This window comes from Etheostoma cragini, chromosome 17, assembly GCF_013103735.1.
Source record: "Etheostoma cragini isolate CJK2018 chromosome 17, CSU_Ecrag_1.0, whole genome shotgun sequence".
Lineage (NCBI taxonomy): Eukaryota > Metazoa > Chordata > Actinopteri > Perciformes > Percidae > Etheostoma > Etheostoma cragini.
Window position 1 is genome coordinate 14,830,247 of NC_048423.1, and position 22,590 is coordinate 14,852,836.

Here is a 22,590-nt window from a genome sequence, read left to right on the forward strand (position 1 = left end):
CAGACAGACAGACAGACAGACAGACAGACAGACAGACAGACAGACAGACAGATAGATAGATAGAAGTAGTTAATAAACCAATTATATTCCAACATAATTATATAAAATAATATGAAACTTTGAAAGGGACAGTTCTGCATGATGAGTACTTTTATATTTTTTATACTTATAACTGATGTACTTTGACTTGTAATTGTTACTTGCAATTAAGTATTTTAAAACTGTAGATATTGATATATAGATTCTTGGATCAAAACTATCACTAGGTAATGTGAGCAAATCACATTTAAAGAAAAAACAACTAACAGAAAGGGTGTACCTAGTAAGTAGTAGTACTGTACACTAAAATATATTTAGTGTACCCATTTGTACATTTGTATGTACAGTTGGTTATAAAAGTCTAAATATAATGATAGACATTATCATAATAGCATTTCTGCTCCTTTTAGGTAGACTTAATGGCATTTACAATTAAGTACTGTGATGTCATTGCTAAATTATTTACTGCTGAGTTTGAGTGTGGTATAAGGTGCATTAACAAAAACAAGGTCAGAAATCACAGGCGGGTTTTATCACTGTGAAAGAGTCTCTGTGATTTCCCTTTTAAGCGCACATGACCTCATTTAGACTAGAAGTGAAATGACATGTTGCTAATGCAGCCATCACTGCTCAAATCCTACAAGATTAATTTCACCTAATCCATAATAATCTCTTCATATTTTAACCACATACTATTACTATTTCTTTAAAAAAAATAAAAATAACGGCGGAGTTCTCATTTTATCAGCTGTTAGATTTGTAACATGCAAAATCTTCCCAAAAAGCATTTGCTTGAATGTTTTCTACCCAAGAAAGACATTTCCCCGGCTGCTGTTTCACTATTCCTAATCTTAAATGCATACAGGCAAAACACAAACTCTCTGACACGCACACCACAGCCAGTGGCTCCAGCATTGTCTGGTTGCCTGGCAACTGTCGGCGTGGCGTGGTTGCTAGGGCCGTGTGGGAGGGGGGGAGGTGATGCTGCTCTGATTTCCAGCTGAATTGAGGCAGTCAGTAGGGAGAAGCCCCCCTCTTCCAGTCGACACACAGAGGACTCTATTGAACAATAGAGCTGTGCCAATGGGCCTGAGGCTAGTCAGACAAGCCCTTGTTCAGGGTCACACCGTGTTCATCCCACAGTCCTCCATGACTAATTAACTTACACCGAAGAGTGTCGTTAGGACATCTGATGATGCATCTATCACTGGCACAGCCCTGGAATTTACATTAAAGTGAGGTGCATTTCTGGCAGCCTGCCATGTTGGTGCATTCAAAAGACATGCAGAAGAAAAGGAGAAAGCGTGGTGCAGCCATCACACGTTGTGCTGAGCACAGCTTGTGCAGTCAAAACAACTCTGAACTGCTGGTCTTAGTGGGAATATCTGCCAGCTGTAATATGGTTATGTGAAAACTGGAAGAAACATCCACATGGAAAGCTATTGTAAAGAATTCTAAAGAATTGACTATTATTAGCTAGAATTTTGATATTGTGGCCTTCGCAGTAGGTGGCAATGTTGACCAAAAATGTAGCTAGTGTAGACTACTAATGTAAAATAATGGCATCCTTGTGTTGTGAGTTTGGAGGGCAAAACAAAATGTGTCATGTCTTACTCGCAGTGATAAAATGCTAAAGACGAGCTCCTGCTCAGACTGGAATAAAAAAAAAAGATGCCCACGGTGATAACAAGAACAGGTTTTTATTAATATTTTGTAATACCATATATAATGCAATTGCATATCTTTGGCGAAAATAAATCTTATAAACATTTTATCAACAGAGGTTAGCATACAAAACCAAAAGGTGTGTCGGTCCAATAGACATGGCAAACAACTGACACAAACTGATACTGGGTTGGCAGCTTTGTCAAATGCAACAAAATGTTCATCATACCCTTAGGAACTGAAACAGAATTTTGAGAATCACATAATCAATATTCAATAACAGCTGTTGAGCAATGAAGCAACTAGGTTTTGAGTTGGATCCCAAAATGTTTAGTAGCTCATCCACAGATCGGACTCCGTCACTTTGAGACCAACTTCTTTTGGAAGTGCTACAAAAAAAGTCTAGAAGTCTCTCCATTAATTGCTCTGCAGTTGTGTCTCTATACTTAAATGCAGGTCTGAAACTACACAGCAGCAGCCTGGGAACTTAGTGAGTCTGATCCAGTTTCTGATATTCTAAACATTTCCACATCCCATAAAAATACCTGGAAGCATGAGTTATGAGTGGCAGTAATTTTTTTTTCAGATTCTAATCTGCGATAAGATTGAGAGCTTATCTTCATTTTGTGACTACTTAGTCATAACATCTAAACATAAACATGAGACAAATGTAAAAAAAACAGACAATTCAATCATCTTGTAAAGAACTTCTACAGTACATGGGGATTGTGTCCATCTTAAATGTTTAACCCCGGCTGTACATCAATTTTGGCAACAAAAGGTTTCAGGATCAATGTTAAACTACCCAGCCAAAAAAGCAAAACAAAAACATCAAGAAACCCTGGCAGTCATGGTTAAATTGAAGAAAGAAAGAAAGAAAAAAACCCGTTCTAAAGACAATAGACATTGGCAAAATACTTAATCACTATAAGATAGTGAAAGAAAAAAAAGGTGTATTGCTGAAAAAATAGAATGAGGAGATAAACAAAATACTTAAGAGGAACTCACAGAGGGAGAAAATTAATGTGCCTAGTCACTTGTTTCAAATGACCAGTGTTTGATAGATTAAGCATTCAATAAGCCCATAAATTAATGTCATAAATAAGGTGATGATTAATGAACAATAGCTTGTTCTTTTTTTCACAGCTAAACAAGACCAGTGTATGCAAGTATTACTTATGAGAACTGCAGTTTACTCTGCTTAGAGCAGTTCCCACTCTAAAGTGACAAAAATACACCAAACGGTTGGTTAAGTCACTGTGCTGACCAAAGGCCTCTCCCATTTCCTGTTCGGATGATTCAGAAAACTAGGGCATTGTTACTTTTAATCATAACTGCATTGTGGCAGCAGGGGAATATAGTGACCATGGTGCTTTGCAGTTACACATCAGTGGCACGAGAAAATGTTTGGCACTGACCATGCATACTATACTAACAATCACTGTGACAACGTGATCTGGTACTGTGGGAGGAAAAAAAAATGGAATTTTCAGTGTGTTGCCCTCGTGGGCTTCCATGCTACCTTGTATTGTACACTGCGTGTTTGCAGCCTTTTTAAAAGCTCAAATGACAATTGTGGCCTTTTACACAAGCAACTTCCCCTCAGCGAACTGCATGCAATCAACTGACAATAAACACTCCATTTCACAGCTTGAGAAGAGAGTGTGCACTTCCTTATTTTGTTCTAAGAGGAAGAGCAAGGACAAAACACTTGTGGGCCAGCAAGAACTGAAGGCACAACTTGAGAGCAGCACAGGTCTTCAACATCTCGCCTGCGAGTGACTGCACACACAAAGTCCAGTTCTATCTAGCCAGGACTACATTGTTCCCTTCTTGTTCTTTATACTTGAATAAGCATTATGATCCGCACCTTTCAGTTATTTAAACCAGAACAGACATACCCTCCCTCAAGTTGAGAATGAGCTTTGCCACAGGATCAGCAAACAGAAAATATGCTGTATAATTTTGTATTTATCTAAAGTACATGGTTAAAAAAACAAGACAAGGAGAACACATGGTGGTGTAATCAAACTGAAAATCCAAATAATGGAGCGAGAAGCTGTGGTAATTTATAGTCCGCTCCTGTTTCTCACTATTGACCAGCTCTGCGTTGAGAAGGACCAGAAGCAACCAGAGTACCAAGCAGCCCTACAACACAGCTGTAGCAGGGAGATCCGTCATTACACCAATCCCATTCATTGGAACAGTAGGACTACTTTGTCAGAAGAAGAAACATGTTTGAGAGTGTCAAACTCTTTTCTTTCTTGAAAGTCATCTAAGCTTTTCGGCTGAAATCGACATGATACACACTATGATACACACACACACACACAAAATAAAAAATAAAATCTATGGGGGATAACCTATGAACACACAGTGAACATCTGGCAGTGGGTGGCAGATGTTCACTTTGCATAGGCTGTCACCAAATGTGAATATATTGTATGTCTGCACAATAATTGTCAAAAACACACTGATGAATGAAAGGGATTGACAGAATGAGCAGTGGATTTGTAAAAAAGAAGAAGATGAAAACAGCTTTCATTTGTATAGGACTGTAATGGCCGCACAAGACTTAGCGAAGTAGTTTAGCTAACTTTGCAACTAAATTTGGCAGTGGGAGAGTAATACTATTTCCACATCTTGCTAATCCTGAAATAGAGCCAGAGCTCATGTGTAAGAAGTTTATCGCATAACAAGATCATGGTACTACTCCATTCATTCTCTTAATTGTAAAGTTTAACTAGCATACTCAACTCTGAAAAATGCCACCGTGAAATAAAGTTTAAAAAAAAGTTAAGGTTGTGGATTAATTATTGCATCTCTCTTACAAGAGGACTCCTGGAGCAAGAATTCCATTCAAAACAGTGGCTATTTGTTTTTTTTCTTTAGCACTAAAAGGATAAACTGATAACACCAGGAGGTTAGGTTTTGTCTGTTACAAACATGCAGTCATTCGCTTCATAAATAGCTTCACTTGGAAGAGGATACAGGTTTGAGGAGGAAGCATGCAACGCTTTGAGTTATAAAACCTTCAGCTTTTCCTGTTTTGTCTTTCAGAATAAAATTCTTGAATCACAATCTTCTAATCCCATAGAAGCAGGCAGGTCATTTTGGATAGGTTTCTTGATGGTTCTCCATAGCCCAAACCCAGCCCCAGCAGTCACCCCCGAGTTACAAAAGTCTCTATATGGCTTTGTTCTCCTGTGTGAACGATACTATTGCCATTTGTTTTGTTGGACAGGGATGATCCCGAACAAAAAAGGCTCAAAATGGCCAATGAACGATCAGGTAAGGAGAAGGAGGCACACTGGGACACACGATCGGGGGTCATAGGTTAGGGTTCACAGGGTCCGGAGTCTAGTTGTGGTGGTGGGGTGGGTGGGGGCAAAAATAATCTTCATTTCCTGTTAAGTTTTGTGCTCTTGACAGTGCGTTTGGAGCCCTCTGTGCAGCTGCGTATACCAGCAAGGTGCAGCAAGGAGCCAGCGGCTTCCTTTAGCTCCTCATCCAGCTCTGGCTTGACCTCACGTCGCGCCCTCTTACCGGCGGGCCACTTGATGGCGGGCGGACGTCGAGAAGTCTGGTGGACGCCCCTCTCGTCCCAGAGGTCAGAGTCCTCATCGCTGTGGAAACCCTCGCTGCCGGCGCGGTGGGACTGCCTGCGGTCACAGCCTCCTTCGTCCAGGGAGGAGAGAGATGAAGAGGAGGAGCGGGAGGAGCAGCGCTGCAGGGCTACGCTGCTGTAGTTGTGGTCCTGCTTTGGATCACTGCTCACCAGGACAGAGTCGGGTCGGGAGAGGTCCAGCGGGCTGTCAGAATTGCCTGACGAGAGCAGAGGATGAAAAGATAAGGAAACATTTAAATGCAAAAATATATTTCACATATTCAGCATAACAAATGCTCTAAAAGTTGCATATCTCCAAAAAAACATTTTTACAGACTGAGTGTCTCGCTTCAGTTGGCTTTAAATAGGTTGTGACTGATACCAAGGACATCCTCATTTAACTTTACAGTAAACCAGCTATTGTTTTGGGGTTGTTTTTTTTTCTGAAGAAGAAAAAGTCAGACACTCTAAAACTGTTGCTTTAGTTCACTTTGTTTACAAGTATAAAGCAGAACTGAGACTTGTCAAAAGTATTTTGCCCCATATATGCACATGCAATTAGTAATGTGCCTTTAGAAAGATCCTGCACTAAAACACTTTCTCAAACTGACCTATGTTGGCATAATATTCTCCAAAAACCTTTTTGAATAAATCGTGTGTTAAGATATAGTTCAACATTTTGGGAAATATGCTCATTAGTGTTTTGTTTTTTATTAGGGAGCGTTCGAGGGGCTGTTAACATTTCCCGTCTTTGTACTAAGGGAAGCTTACCAACTGTTGGCTCAAGTGTTTTCTAAATGTTCACTTATTCCTTTAATGCGTCTTTAAAAGAATGTCTGCAGGAAAATATTGTAGCCAATCCGATACAAGTAATGTTCTTTTAAACTTTCAACCAACATTTTGTCTTAAGAACAGGTACACGACACAAATTAAAGCACATAAAATAAAAGAAGACGTAAGCAATGGCAGGGTGGTATGTCACAGGTAGGAGACAAGGAGTTGGAAGAATGGGTGACAGTATGGCTGCTTGTGGATTCTCTTACATGGGTCAACGTGGTGCCCGGGGGCAGAGTTTAAGAGCATCATGGCAGTGGCAGCATCAATGTCAGACTCTGGAAGAGGAGAGAACATGCATGATGGTCAGTCCTAAGGTGTGAAAGCATGGTAGCATGGCATCTCTGCTAGGACTAGGAGGACTGGGTTACTTCAATAATTTAAACTAGAGACATAGTGTTCCAATCGATGCTTCCTTGATGGACTGCGTATGCAGAAGGCTTATCGAAACGAACCAGAGGATGAATGGAAGCCACTGATATTGCATCCGATCTTTTCAGACCTGACCAAGTGTCTAAAAGCCTCATAGCTCACTTCTGGGGCTCTAAATTATTAATGATTCCAGTGAGACTGAGTGCTCGACACTCAGCACCAGCAGAACCTCTGCCTGTCGTCAAGGTTACAACTCCGAGAGGCAGACGGGGGAAAGAGGAGGCTGATACATTGACTGGGAGCGCTTAACATTATGGTCTACATGAGGCATCAATGACTCGAAAGCAACAAATCAAACCAAGAGTTGAGGATACAAGCACAGTGATGCTGAATGTTCTGGGACTGAAATGTGAACAGGCAAAATAATCAAAATACCGCACAAACACAAGCTTAAAAAACTGCACTGATTTGAATTTGTATACATCTGCTTTTAATGTGTACATATCCAAATTGAAAAACTGAGATATGTTTGTTTTGGTCTCACCTTTGAATGAGCAGCCTTGTAGAAAGAGATGGCGAGGAGGTGAGGAGGCACTGCAGGAACAAAAACATGGGAAGGGTCAGATTTGGAGTTTGCCAAGGAGAGGTAAAGAAAAGTCATAATTGACTCTTCAATACTTTCAGTTATTTAAAGGCAAGGCAAGTTTATTTACATAGCTCATTTCAGCAACAAAGCAATCCAAAGTGCTTTGCATAAAACACCAAAAGCTTTGAGACAAACTGCAAAAGAAAATCACCACTAAAGGACATTCAAATACAACGAAAAACAGCCATTAAGGGGCCAAACGATCGCATGTCAAATGAATAGTAATAAAGATCACTAAAACAAAAGAGAAACCTCTTTTGATAAGTTTCACTAACTATGCCAAGTCCAGTGAGTAACTTTAATATACGTAATACTGATTTGGCTGAGCTGGTGTGCCAGCTGACAACAATGTCCTGCAATTCACATCACAAACCCATCATTCACAACATCCAGAGAGTGACTGACTGATGACAGTTTACCTGGGTGGGGAGGCGGGTGGTGTGCAGAAGGCATGTGCGGCAGGGAAGTGCTGCTTCTTAAGGGCTTGGATCAGGTTGGGGCGGTACTCAGGGTCAACACACCAAAGAGAACCTTTTCCATTGGCCTGTAGGAAAGAGCAGCAGCAGTCAAACTTCTAACCCAGGTTACAGAGTAAGAAACATGCCAAAAACATCTTCTTTAAAAATACTTCTTTGCTCATTACCACTACCCTACATATATAAAAGATTTTTTATTTATTTATATATATATATATATATATATATATATAAAATTCTTTTTTTTTAATTTTACTTTTTTATTCCCCAGAATTATTTGTGAATGGGTGTGAGCACTGCATACAGTAGACTGCCTTGATTGAAAGCAGCATAGTGATGTGTCAAGTCTCATTAAAGTAAGTCTTGTTTTGCCCAAACGGCAGCAAATTATAAACAAAGCAGTGGAAAAAAAGCAAATACATAACTAAGAATTCCTAAACAGCCCTAACAAAAGGAGGAAATAGCTGCTCCCCAGCACTGCGTGGGGAATGAATTTGTCTGTTGGTGATGTGTGCGGGAGTGTGTTAACTGTCACTTTATCTGATGGCGGCGTACTGCCCAGTCGGGGAGGAGAGTAGATTGAGAGGGAGGGAGGGGGAGAGGAAGGGAGGGAGAAGAATAACCTTGACTCAGATTACCAACCAGCCCTGATGCAGGAAGGAGGAAATGTTTCCATGGCAACGGAAACCACCAGCCAGTGTCATGTGAAACTGGTGCTGGTGTCTCAGCAGACGAAGGGGTCACGCTGTGCACCTGCATGCTGCGACAGTACGAGCTGGGTGCTAACTGCCATCCCCTCCCACGGTGGGAAAATATGAGGTCTTAGCCAGGCACAGACTTGGCACCACGGGCTCTACCGATCACAAGTCTGAACTCATACTGGAGCGCAGTGTGTCGGCCGTCGTGACGCTCCCTGGAGCAGTATAGTAACATGCAAATAAGGTTGCGTCTGACACAGATCTGACTGTACTCCTTCCTGCTACTCTCCAAAACTTGCACAACACATGTAAACTATGGAGACAAACTAAGAAGGTTAAAGTGTATTACTATCCGGATTTAGCAACAAATTAATGAAAATCTGATGATAACTTTGGGTTGTTTGCTTATGTTACCAAGCCACTGTCAATCAAATCTGATCAAACCACATTCCCAGATAAACTGACTTAATGCGTGTTGAACTCCTGAACTGACCGTTGACTGACTTATTTAGTCACAAATATTTAATGTTATACAAAAAAAGACATGATTTGACACCATGTTTTCAGGAGCTTTAAAGTCAGTGATGCTTTCAAACAAGAGCTACCTCGTTCGCTCATTTCTGTACCTTTCCTGTTGCAAACCCTATTTTCATTGAAAGGCTAAATGGAAATGGCAACCATTAGGAAGTAAATGAACAATTTCACAGCTAAGGTTTTACTCATCTCCCTTTCAGTTCACACAAAGGTTTATGCTGGATATGCAAAATGGTTCTATCTTTTTATCACAAGCATGCGCATATGAGGACAACCTTTCTCGTTTATCTTTTTAACCCAAATACAAATGAGCAGGAGTCACACTGCCAAGACCAGGCTGACAAAGATAACTCATCTCTGCACTGCAGGTCAAATTGGCTTCCTTCTTACATTTGGACGTTTCCAACTATTGGATGCTTTTCTCCCTGGTTGAAACAGTTACACACCACAGTTACTACACCACTGTGTAGTGCTTGGGGAGATAACGTCCTATCTTAGTGTGCAAAAGGAGTATATGTGACCTTGACAGTATTCCAGCCTTATCGCAGCAGAGTCAGCGGTCCCTGCCGCAGTGTTACAATCCCGGACACTGCCACACTGCAACGCACTGTTCACCAACAGCGTTTTGCTAAACAACGCTGAGACATTTTGGCCTATGGCAGTTTTATTATGTCATTGAACGTTCTCATTGACAACTGTTTTGAGAAGCACGATCCAAACAGTGCAGTTTTCTAATTTTAAATTTTAGTGTATGGGCGCCCATATATAGAGGTTTACTTCTCGACACAGCGGACCCGGGTTCGACTCCGACCTGCGGCCCTTTGTTGCATGTCATTTCCCCCCCTCTCTCTCCCCTTTAATGTCTTCAGCTGTCCTGTCAATGAAAGGCTTAAATTGCCCAAAGGAAATTCTTAAAAAAAATTATAATAATCATCTTAGTGCATGAAAGTTAGGAGACATTTTAATAACCTACCTTTCCCAAACTTCTCTCGACCTTGCGGAAGCATTTGTTCAGGGACAAGTTGTGACGAACGGAGTTCTTCCAGCCAGTGGGAGCATTGGAGAAATAAGGGAAGTGCTCGAGAATCCAGCCATAGATTTCTTTAACAGGCAAAGATTTGCTGGGAGACTGCTCGATGGCCATGTAGATGAGGAGAGAAAACGAGAAAGGGGGCTTGGACTTCAACGAGTCCCGCTCCCTGCCTCGGCTGTGTGGCGAAGACGAGGACGAGGACGACGGGCCCTGGTTGGACCCGTAGTCTCCTTCTATGTCAAACAGGGGACTGCCACTGGGCTGAGCTTCCGGACCTCCCAAAGTGAAGTTCTGAAGCAGGTTCTCATGGAGCCAGTTGAGGTTGGTGAGCTCCTCGTCCTCAGTGCCTCCAGTACGATCCACACTGGTCGCCAGCGGACTGGACGCACACTCTGCCTCAGGAAGTGTCCCCACACCACAAACACCTTTGAGCCCTGTCCGCTCCTCTTGCATACCCGGAATTTCCGTTTTCTTATCTGGTGACATCCCAATGATTGGACCCATTAATTCGAAGAGGTCTGGAGAGAGAAGAGAGATGAGGTTGTTAATGTTAAATAGCATGGAGACCAAATCAAAGGTTTGGTTGATGAAGTGATTTCAAAACAAAGTTGGCAGTGTGAAAGAACTGGATGCGACATGACAGAATGATGTGCTCTCACAGGCGTTGGCCTTGCTTTCCTAAGTCTTCCCTGGGGCCGCACCCCCCCGAGGCTGTGCCTGTCTGCCTCTGCTGCACTTCCTGGCCCTCTCAGTGCCCCTTTCCTCCACGCCTGGCAAGGACAGAGAGGCTCTCAGCTCTCCCTCCTCTTGACTCCAGCCGAGGACTTTCGAGGAGGTCCTCTCAAGCAACTGAACCGACTTAAGGCGCCACTCCTTGACGCCCACCTCGTTTCAGATGAGAACCAGCTGCTTGTTATGTTTAAATGAGCATCAACCATCCAACGACTGCAGGAATGAGTCGAAGGCGTCCATCTTACAGAGTGGATGGCTCTTATAGACTGATCTGCATTCAGCCAGGATCAAGTCTCAATTTGTCACATGCCAGATTAAGCAGTGTAAAGAGGCTACAGGCCCAGGAGTGGTCAGTCCTTTAACAGCACTAGGAAATTCCATATTGCCAGAAGCTCTGTATGATTAACAAATTCCACCCAAGTACGCTTACTGATGCTATTTTACATGGACTCAGAGGAAGAATTGCCTGGCATGTCGTCATCAACGACCCCGTCAACGTGTTTTAATTGAACCCTATATTGAGCTACGATTTTGATTACATAGAAAACAGTTTGAAGTCTCAGCACGCTACAATACGTGAAGTGCTGATTTAAAAATAAAATTGAACCTGAATGACTTTGTAAAACCATAAAATATAAGCTATGGTCTTGCAAACTGGTCGGGAAGGCCAAGAGTACAAAGAGATCACTCTTCGGCTCAGCTCACAATAAGCTTTATGTCCTGGGTGTCACCATGACAACCATGCCGCCAATTTAATTCAGAGCAAAAATCCCACAAACAAGACGCATAGATACATGAGAAAAATAATAACCTATGCTTGCCAGCTCTTCCACAGAGGACCACCCTGTGACGAAATGCAGCTACTGCATCAGGGGCGGGTGGACACCAGTGGTGGTCCAGGATGTGCTGGATACGGACCGGGATGGGAGTACAGCTCGAATGTTGGGGAGGAAAAGGCGCACAGAGAGCGGTGGTGGATAGGCATATGTTTTCATTTCTGTGACAAGATAAGAATTGGGTCACACTACAGAGTGTTTGCACAGTGGGTGAGACAGAAGAGGGAACACACACACACACACACACACACACACACACACACACACACAAGCCAGTCTGCGAGGACATGAGGGGGAAGGAGGAGGCATTAGGCCATTTACAAAATAACCACTCAACTCTCAATGAGAGGATAAACATATAGCAGACTGATCTTATTTTGAGTTAGAATGACTTCTAAATCTAGGGGCGTAATTCATTCTTTATTCGTTTAATAGGGCATCATGTCTACTCTGTATGTGACATCATGTCAGCTCCATATTGTCCTGCATCAAGCGTGTCAATCTTCCATAGTCTCTGTTTTTTGTCAGCAGCACATTGAAATTTCCTTGTGAACCGCATAAACTTCTGCAATTTGTTCACCAACCAAAAGGAAGTCCAAGAGCTGTCCAGGCCAAAGGCAAAAGGACTGACAGAGTGAACATAAGAAAGGACAAGGCAATAGGGAGAACCTTTTATAGAAGTACAGAGGATCCTATTTTAACTATCTAAGCGCACGACGTGTAGCGCATGGCGCAGGTGTGTTCACGGTGTGTCCAAATCCACTTTTGCTAGTTTGACGGAGGTAAAAAAGGGTCTGTGTGCCGGGCGCATGGTTAAAAAGGGTTGTACTTTGTGTCTTCATTAATTCATAGGTGTGTTTTGGGCTTAACCCGCTATAAACCAATGTGTCATCTTCCATTCCCTTTAAAAGCCAGGTGCGTTTGTACCTTGGTGCATTGCTATTATGATGGCGACTTTGCACTGTAAAATTTTAATTTTTAATCTTTTACATGTTTGTGTGCTGCTGCGTGTGTGTAACAAACGGTGTACACACGCTGTGTACACCTTTAGAACCGTAGGTAAACCATACGGACATGTTCAAAAATATATATCACAGACTGCAGTGCATCTAGCTCCGACCTTTATTTGCTCAGATCGGTGTGCTAAGTAACTCAACAGAGGTGTAATGAAAAAAACAGGATGGAATCAAGTGCTTCTATTTGCACAAACAACACATTTTGACAATAGAAAGGCAAAAATGAACTGTTTTAATGTGAGACAAAACTATGTGTACCAGACTATTTGGTGGAAACGAGGTTCAAGAGAGAGGAAAATGGAGAGAGTGAGCCAGCTGAGACAGAGGGGTAGTGAGGTAGGCTATGTAAGTTACCCTGAGTCTAGGATGAATCACAGCTCTCAGCAAAGTAGAGCAATCAGATATGTCAGGCAGTGAAAGAACTGTCCATTTGTGTTATAATAAAAACCTCCGCTCCAAAACGTACAGTATCTCTTCACATTCCACATATTTTGAATGAATTTACAAAACAGAAAGGGGGACTGTGCAGACAGACAAGGAAAATATAATTTATCATTCCAAAAATATTTTCTGAATTAGGCTAGTCGTGTCCACAGGCCAAATATCAAATGCTTTTGAAAATAAATTGTTTTTAGGCACAATGAAGAGATTTTTGTTGTGTTGATGCAAGAAAGAGAGAGAAAGAAAGGATGAGCGAGGATGCCATTTGACAAGCTCCCAGGCTGTTCTATGAGGCTCGTCTCTAGCTTGTTGCTGTGTGGGTTTAAGTCAAGTCTAGATTCATGACTGTGTTACCATACATGCCGATGACAAACATAAAAGGTTGCTGTTGAACAAGCCAACCCAGGTGTGGCAAAACAGGCCTCGATGTCACTGGTTCTTTCGTTTGATTAAAAGGTGTAGCCTAGTTGAAGTGTTTTCTGAAGCCAGAATCAACTGTAAACACTCCATGTGGCTGTCCTTTGACAAGTGAGACAGCCTGTAAACTTGATCCAGATACATGTCACAGAAATGAGAAGATGTCACAGCCTAGAGGAAGTGTCAGACGACTGATGGACCTTAAAGCACAAGAGAGCTTCACCGTAGTCCATCTTCACAGCCTTGACCTCTCAGCTGGGCCCTTAGGTGCCAGAGAGCGCGTATCCTTTTTTGAGTATCTCCTCCAGAAGATTGTCATTTGAATACCAACAGAATGAGCATGAGACGATGAGAAAGCTGTTGGGCTGGATGCGAGGCAAGGAAGTGACTGCAGCTGGTCAATTACCACTGCTGTTGCAATGATCGCAGTTATCACTGTTCTTATGAAAAGGCATCAAAGAGAGGCGGCTGAGATTGCAATGAATATTGGGATGCTAGTGTGGAGAGCGGAGAGGAAGCTCATAAGCCAGACTGGCCTGTTGACTACAGCATCCTTAAAACCAAAGCTACAATGGTGCTGACCTGGTGGCTCATCTGCAAGTTAAAATAGCCCTGCGCACCGCCAGCCTCATCATATTAATGTGGAAACAGGCAGGCACTAACAGCAGGTGCCAAGGCACCCCCCACCCCCATTTCAAACTGCTCTTTTATCCGGTTAAGCACTTATCTCATTCAAAAATACACAAAGACATATGGAGATAGCTTTAAGTGGCAAATCAAGCCGTTGATGAGTCAAATATGTACGGGGGTTTGCAAAGAAGATGATAGCAGCATCAAAATGAAGAGGTACAGGTTTGAGATGTTTTTCTGGAACAGATCTCACGATCAGGACTCAGTTGCCACGGCAGCCAATGTTGTAAGGGAAGCAATGGTGCTCATGTCTGTGCATGAAGAGAGAGCTAATGTGGGAGATCAATACAGGCGGAATATGCTGAGGCCAGCAGTCTGCTGCTGTTCTCCACAAACCTGTCAGACAAAGAGCAGTGGCATAGGCCACAGCCAACCTGGATGCCATGGCAGTACTGACTAAGTGCCACTAAGGCATACTTTATAATACTAATTATATGCGCGAAAAAGATGTTTGTTCAGTAAAGAAATACATACAACTTATCATTTTTTTGGTGAGTACCAGATTTCAGAACAAAAACTGTCTATATTATGTATAACTACTGTGAGTTCATGCGCAGTTGTCCTCCTGCACACCCTCCTCAAACAAAATAAACCAGTTGACACAAACCAGTTACACCTCTGTCAGAGATACACAAAGGTGTGTTCCAAAGCCCCACGGCGAGGGCTGTTATTTGAAACCCTAACTGATATTTAGGGGACTACTCAGTCTGGCTGGAGCTTTACAAATGTGAATGAGACAATGGGGGGCTGAGTTAGAGTGTGTGAGAGAGAGAGAGAGAGAGAGAGAGAGAGAGAGAGAGAGAGAGAGAGAGAGAGAGAGAGAGAGAGACTGTTCCAAAGCACCAAGTGGCAGTCTTTTTTATTTTTTATAAATGGGACGGTCCAATTATGTCATAACAAATAAAGCATCCATTAATGTGAAGGCTAATCACGCTACTGTTAAAGCATGTCTAAATGATACATTTTCAAATCAAACTACTCAATGGATTAAAACGATCTACTCAGTGTCCGAGGTGAAAGTAAATTAAAAAGCTTGCACAAAGCATCACAATTGGTCCCACACTCGGCTCACACAAAGGAGCAGTTGTTTTTGCTCTAGTCATGTTTCAGAAGTGCTCAGTATTCACCTCACAGTTTTAAACAGAGCACCGGGAGGAAAGGAAACACCTCGTGCCTGTTGAGGAAGTTCATTTTCAGAAAACAAATTCAGACTTCACCCAGAGACAGTCAGGCCCGCTCTACACCAAAACAGCGGGCTCGAGCGGCGAGAGGAGGCGTCCGTTGAAGCAGCAGTATTTACCATGACAATCTATGAATTCCACCAGCACGTAACTTATGGACTGCTGACAAACAAGTGGAAACCTAATGTATTGACTAATGCACTCAGAGTCAGGGGAAAACAGGCAAACAAAACAATGGATATTGTAATGTTCATCAGATACATTAACTTCACACAGTGATTTTAACACGAAGACACAGCGCTGCACTTTGACTGTCAACAGAGGAGAGGCCTTCAAAAAGTACATGCCAGTGCCCCCCCCCCCCCTACTGAAACCTTATCTCTTGGGTCATGTGGCTGAGTTCAGTGTACAAACACTCAACCCAAAACACGCAACAATCTCATACTCTTTTAAAAAAGAAGCATTAACTGCCTATTTGGTTTTACATTAGGGTCCAAATCCCTTTAATAAGATCTTTAAATGGGGATTTTGTTTAAGTTTCTATATATTTGAAGGCACAATGAATTCAACAGTTCGGTTGAAGACTCAACATAAGCCCTTCCAGTAATGTGCTGTGTGAGATTACTTCCCATGTAAACAGGTCTACTCATGTATTTGCAAATGACGTTTTGTGTACAAGCGAAAACAGAGAGCCCCAGTAAGGCCGTGCAGGAAAACAAAGTGACGAAGGCCTTCAATCCGGAATCACAGCAAACTAATAACCTCCTTTGTGGGTATCCACGTCAAATACAGTGGGAACACCTAGCCACAGAAAACAGCTGGAAGTTCGCCTGGTCCTACCAGACTCTCGTACATTTCATTTGTACAGAGAGTCTGGCCACTCTCCATTAACAAGTGTTAGCTTCCTTGAAGGTGGGGACTCTGTTGAAGTTTCAAACTATTGGATCTGATCCAGAGCCACTCTGGATCTGCCATAACCAACCGCTAACTTTTGGTTTGTGACGTATGCCATGTGCAACAAGAGAGGAGACCTTATATAAGGCTTATATTTAGCATTAGCCTCCACCAACTCCTTCACAACTAACGGAGCGAGCTGGAAAATCTAACTTCTCCCGAACCCCGTAGAGGAGGGCCACAACATCATGGCCACCAACAAAACTCAGCAAAGACTGTTCTTGCTCGGGCTTTAACTTCTGGATATTAGGCAGCGTTGCTACAACAGACCGAATGGCTTTGCTCGAATCTCAATGTCAATGTTCTCAGCCACTCTCTATTCGCTGATTAGACCGCCAAAAGTTTGGCAGGCGAAATCCCAACACTATACTGCAAACCCAGACACAGTACTGAAGGGAAATTAAAATTGAGCATAAGTACGCAGCTGGGCGGAGCTAGGCTAGCTGGAATTACCTAGCTTTCAAAGAATAGAAATATTTACTGAAGCTTCTTAGCGAAGTGAATTTACAGCTAAATATCGACATGCAGTGATTAACGTTATGAAGAAAGGCAACAAGTTTACTTATTTTGGCAGCTCTGAAAGGTTTGCCCTCTCTTACATTACAGCATCTTCTATTTGTCTTACATTTATTTCTGTTGGTTCAACTTCAGCAGCTTCTAAAATCTTCACATTTTGGGTTATAAAGTACAACAAAAGGAAATACAATTTATAACTTTCTTAGTTAGTGCTAACACAATACCTGAGTTTTTGTGCCAAAATGTCACCTTTTTTTACATCATAGATTTTCTACAAGTGCTTTTTTCCCCCAACATAACTAAATAATTTTGAATGTCTCGAATCAAATAGACCCATAAGAACATTTCTCATAACCCTATTGTAACAAATCTCAGTACGACAAAAGTGTTAAACATGCAGTGCAGACAAAATGAAATTGTATGTTATCAAGACTTTCACAACACAAACGAGAGTAAATTAGTTGCAGTAATCCTAGAACAATTTCAGGTTAAAACTTCAAACAAGTTTTTATTTGACTTGCTATAAAGAAATCATACACACGTTTTGTTGCTACACAAGTGCATGGCCTCTGTTACATCTCCTGCTCCGAAGAAGTTTACTTTTAAAGTTCCAACTAACTTTTCTGCAACAAATAACCACGGTGGGCTGATGATAAAATAGGACTTTTAAAAATAGCAAAGCTCTAGTATGCTCTAGTAAACTGAGCTGCGTGCTTATTCATGGGTTGAGCCGTTTCAAGTACAGAGGCCAGTGTTAAACTCTCATTCACATGGTGCAACATGTTAACCCTTCCCTTTTTTTTTATTAAATAGAGCTTTATTAAAAAAAAATTTTTTTACAAAATACAAATTCTAAACAGTAGGTTACATAGCTTACCAGAGAAAAACTAAAAACTACCAATAACAAAATTAACTAATGAAAAGGACCAGTGCAAAACAGGCGAGAAACTTGCATCCAGTGCATTACGAGTGCTGTTCTAATGACAAGAAGGTTTTACAACTGAACACTAAGTTGATTGCAGTGCTGTGGCACCATTCTTGGTGGGCACTGGTAACACAGTTTTGCTAAACGGACAAAACGATCCCCATTCAGCTCCACACATCCTAGAAGATCCTGATAATTTGCACACAAGATGGTCAGCCAGAGTCGTCGTCATACTGCAATCAGTTAAATAAACAAATCCTTTTAATTCTCCTTGTGAAACGGGACACAGCCTTGCTTTCCTCTACTTTTTTCCCTCAATCAAGGAAATGGTCACATCAGTGTTTCTTCCAATGATACTGGCCACGTCCTGCGTCCGCACCGTCAGAAATGAAACAAGCACAGGGACAGTCAGGGGGTTAGATAGGGGCAAAGAAAAAAAGGAAGCGGGGGGGGGGGGGGGGACTGCGCACTATAAGAGTCAGTGCATAACCCCTGTGACCAATCAAGAGATGTAAAACAATAACTGGAGTAGACAGAGGGGCGCCACAACAGGAATACACACGTTGCCCATATGCAACTTCTGTAAATACGCAGAGGCAAGCGTATGAAGGAAAAACTGAGGTAGAAACTCAAAATATTTACATTCAAATGATGTATTTTTAGGTATGCAGAACCAGATCTCAAACGGATCTGCCTTTTTGTTGATGCACTGACATTACCTACAATGCATTGACCCTGGTTTGTAAAATTGTGACAGCTGTAAAGTGGGAAGCATAGGGGATACAAATAGATGCCATTGAGATGTACCCTGATCTCTACAAGATGGGAAACATCACAAAAAAACAAGTTATTGGAAGTAAATAGTCGGAACAGGACAGGAAAACAAAAGAAGGGAGGCAACCGCAGCACGCGCTTCTACAGGCGTTTACATTTGTATCTAAAATTCAGAGCCACTACCTATGTTTGAATAGCGAAATGTCAGACCCAAGACTACAAACTCCTGGGGATATCCCTCCTTCAAAAACAAGGAGGGGGTGGGCAGGTGATGAAACACACATGTGCAATTTTAATAATTCAAGGCAACCACCCCAACACTGCATAAAGCAGGAAACTCCACAAGTCAGACAGGCCAATGTGGGCAGTTAGAGTTGGAGCTCCCTGACTGATGACTGATCTCAGATATGTGGTTGTTCAATTAAACAAGGCCATCATAATGGAATGTAAAAAGGAGATCCACACATTCTTTATAAAAACTAAAATACAACTGCCTATTGAGACTTTCTTTGGCTCATATTAAAAAAAAAAAAAAACTACTTAACCTAAAGTAGTAACGATGGTCTACTTTCACCGCCTTAACACATGCTATGTTATGCTGAAATTAATTTCCACTTTGAATTTGTAAAACACTGCAATATTATGCGCACAACAATATAATTGTGGGAAAACAGTACTTCAAGTGAACAAAAGATCTTCAACTTCCCCTTTCTGCCAATCATCCCACTACTTAACCTCTTCCATTACAACAATTTAAAAAAGAAAGTAAAAATAAGGACGGCAAAAGCAAAGTCCCAAATGACTTGGTAATTACAGGGTGTTCAGAGAACAGTAGGTTATGAAGCTTTGAGCTTTTCTGTTTAGCCATTCCATTAGGAACCAGGTTCAGACTGTGTTAAGCAATCCCAAACGTTTTTGCAACATGGGTCAGCTTTCGTAATGGATTTAAAGCTACAGTCACTCCTATACCTACAAAGAACATGGTGGACTTTAGAGGACGCAACCTTTCATTTAGCCTGGGTCAGAGTACACAACTCTGTGATAAGACTGATTACATGGCACACCACCATTTTGAAGTGAAGATTCTTCTCCACTCTTGTAAAGACAGGGTTACCACTACAAGCAACAATCCACTACCATGCCATTTCCTTACTAGGATGTTTTGTACATTATATTCAGTATAATCTGAAGATTGAACAAAACAACAGAAGACCAATGGATCCAAAATTCCTTCTTTTTTTCACACACACACACAGGAAATTTGCTTAATGAAACTGTTGTGCTGTGGTGGTCTCTGTTGTCACATTGTTATCATACATCCTCTGAGGAACATCTTCCTGTTCTGTCATCATCAGTACAGTACAATGGAGCAACTATTCAGAAAGGTGACACAAATGGGTTTACCAAGGAGTAATAATGAAGTGTGGCTTTTATGGAGGTTCATAAGGAGCTTGAGATACATTTGATTCTACAGCGTCTACTACGGTTATGGTATAGTCAAAACACAGACATGGAGCAATACATTAAAGTTTGTGACAATCAAGGCAATACTCCAGTACCCAGGGTTTACCATTACAATTATGACAAAAATGATAGCAAGAACTAGTTGTTTAAATAGGTTTCAAACTATCATCAGTAAAAGCATCTGATTTGCAAGTCTGCCAGTTAGATTTTGAAACAATGCGCACTGTGAGCAGCAGACTCATACAAAAAGATTATGATAGCCACAAAGACTGGGCAGTCTGCCTCCTATTTCACCTTTATTTCACCTCTTAATGAGTAAGAAAAGAACCTCAGACCATGGAGTAATGCTGGTAACTACAATGTATTAAAGGCTGATTCCAGCAATTAAAATGCCCCTATGATGGTGCATAACTAAATATAATTTAACTCAGTACTTTAGATCCCTGTAGTTATTAAAGCCTTTTTCACGTCAGCAATAACCACATCTCTGGGTTACGACAAGTCTTATTTATAGTAACGAATGTCAGTAAAGTTAGCAGACTCATCTATTCTGGGAGTCAAAAGTCCTTACCCTTCAGAGGCTTCTGTACATACAACAACACATACAGGAGTGGATACATGCTAGAGCTACAAACCACAGCAAAGACAACAGATGGTTTGACCTACAACATGACCATGGAGATTCTGGCAATAAAATAATGGCAGATTGACAACATCTGTTTCTTTTTTGTCTTTTAAGCTCCTGTTGCCTTTGTCTTCTATGTATCAGAAGGGCTTTAAAAACTGTCAATCAAGAAGAACAGATTGTCAGTCTACATTAATGTCATAACCTCTGAAAGAAAAACACATTTTCCTATCACTTTTTATTTTAAATAGCCTACACCCAGAAACCTCCGCACTCAATGAATTTTAGATGTAGTTTGTCCCATCCAGTACATAAAACAGGCTGCAGGTAGAGAGACTACAATGGCACACAGCCAACACCAGACACGTGGAATAACAAAGTATATGAAGACCTATTAAACAACTAAATCTAAAGTATATCCAACTGGATCAAACAGAGATATTTTCCTACACTGTGACATTGTTTGTAGAGCACTCTGTATCTGGGACAATCTTGTGATAATCCATTACATCATGTGCTTAACGTTAGCTAGCCAGTGTAGCCTCCCAACCTCTGGTACCGTCGATATATACCATGAAATATTTAAATATTTATAGATTTGAGGGTTATATATGCGAGTTAAATTAAAACTAACGGAAAATGTTGTTAATGTCGCTGTCTAATGTTACTGACTTAAAACTTGGAAAACTACGCGATAACCAAAGCCATTTAGTGACACACAAACTCGAAGCCAGTGGAAAACGTAAACTGAAAGTGCTGTTAGCATAGAAAACTAATATGCTTTGTAGCTAATGCTAGGCAGGAGGTGGCATTTACCACAAACCCAAGACTACACTCCCAACCAGTAACGTTAACACAATGAGAATACAAAGTTACACATAATGACGTGGGCTAATGCACAACACTTCCCGAAATACAGGACTCGTTACAAAATAACTTCGCTAACTTATCTCCGGTTAGTTACATGTGTTCAGCTTTAATAAGAGGATGTTTGATAGCTGTAACGTTACCAACGTTAGCTCACTCACCGTTAGGTAAAGTAGCTTTAGCAGTAGCTCGGTGGGTCAGAGAAGGTAAATCTACTGCTCGCGTTAGCATAACATTTCAACTAACTGGAACAGTATAGAAATTCTATATTAATATATCAAACTATGACCACTATTGGGTGCTATGAATATGAGCCTGGAGAGCAGAGAGAAGTAACGTTACCATAAGCTAGCTGGCCACATGCTGTCGCTTGTTCTGCCATGCTGGCTGCTCTAAGCAAAGTCACTTGACCACATTTACTTTTCGCTTGTTCTAAACACAATCCTTATCCACCCAAACACTATAGAATTACACGAAAATTTAAATATGGATCAAATACTTACAATCATGCACGGCGTGCCTCGGTGCGTTACGGTTAAAGACACGTCCGTGCGCAGTTTATTCAGATGTCTGTCTCACACAATGTCAGAGATCAGATCAGCAGCTGCTTCCTCCATACACGCAGCGCGCAGATCACACAGCGCACGGCAACGCTACCAAACCCCTTGCCGTCGTCATGGCAACAGACCCACTTCAGCCAATAAAAACCCCTCCCCTCCTATCTCCCCTGGCAACTGCCGCAGCGCAGGAGCTCCGCGAACGCGCACGCCATCCTATTTTGCATCTTGAAATGTGCTTTCACTTTTATCGGCAGCTGCTTGTAACGCAACATAGAGGAGGTAAGTATGTTAATAGTGTTTTAAACACATTTGATGAGGGATAAGGTATATACTGATGTAGTGATGGGAATAAAAATAATTGAACAAAGTGTGCGAGTGATCAAGCCGGACGGGTCCCACACAAACACTCCCGCGTTATTTAGGCTACACAAACACCTCGGGGCGGAGAGAAACGATGTGTCACCACACCCAGACTCATGACGATAGTGGACCCTCAACCGGGCCCCTCCCAGAGTAAACGGTGATACCATGAGCTAACGTGACCTATAGGCTACTGAACAGACATGCTGGGTGATGCCTAAGCATTTAGAATAAGAAAAGAACAGAAATGGGAAGAAAAAGAAAAGCACAGTTATGTAGGCCTACTTTCCTCAGTTACAGATAAAGCTGATTCTCTGTACATGAGTGA

At 41.7% G+C, this 22,590-nt stretch overlaps 1 protein-coding gene across 2 annotated transcripts; it reads right to left on the reverse strand.

The window, feature by feature from the left end:
* Window positions 1-1,723: 1,723 nt before the first annotated feature.
* Window positions 1,724-22,274, reverse strand: foxn2a (forkhead box N2a). Of its 2 annotated transcripts, none has more exons than XM_034897606.1 (6): window positions 21,846-22,274; window positions 9,845-10,422; window positions 7,583-7,707; window positions 7,062-7,111; window positions 6,355-6,423; window positions 1,724-5,529 (listed from the first exon to the last, which is right to left on the reverse strand). In XM_034897606.1, the coding sequence occupies exons 2-6, from the start codon at window positions 10,406-10,408 to the stop codon at window positions 5,105-5,107; spliced, it is 1,233 nt and encodes a 410-aa protein (XP_034753497.1). In that variant the 5' UTR covers window positions 10,409-10,422; window positions 21,846-22,274; the 3' UTR covers window positions 1,724-5,104. The 2 variants fall into 2 exon arrangements, with proteins under 2 accessions (XP_034753497.1, XP_034753496.1); XM_034897605.1 differs by lacking the exon at window positions 21,846-22,274 and adding an exon at window positions 21,504-21,735.
* Window positions 22,275-22,590: the final 316 nt, after the last annotated feature.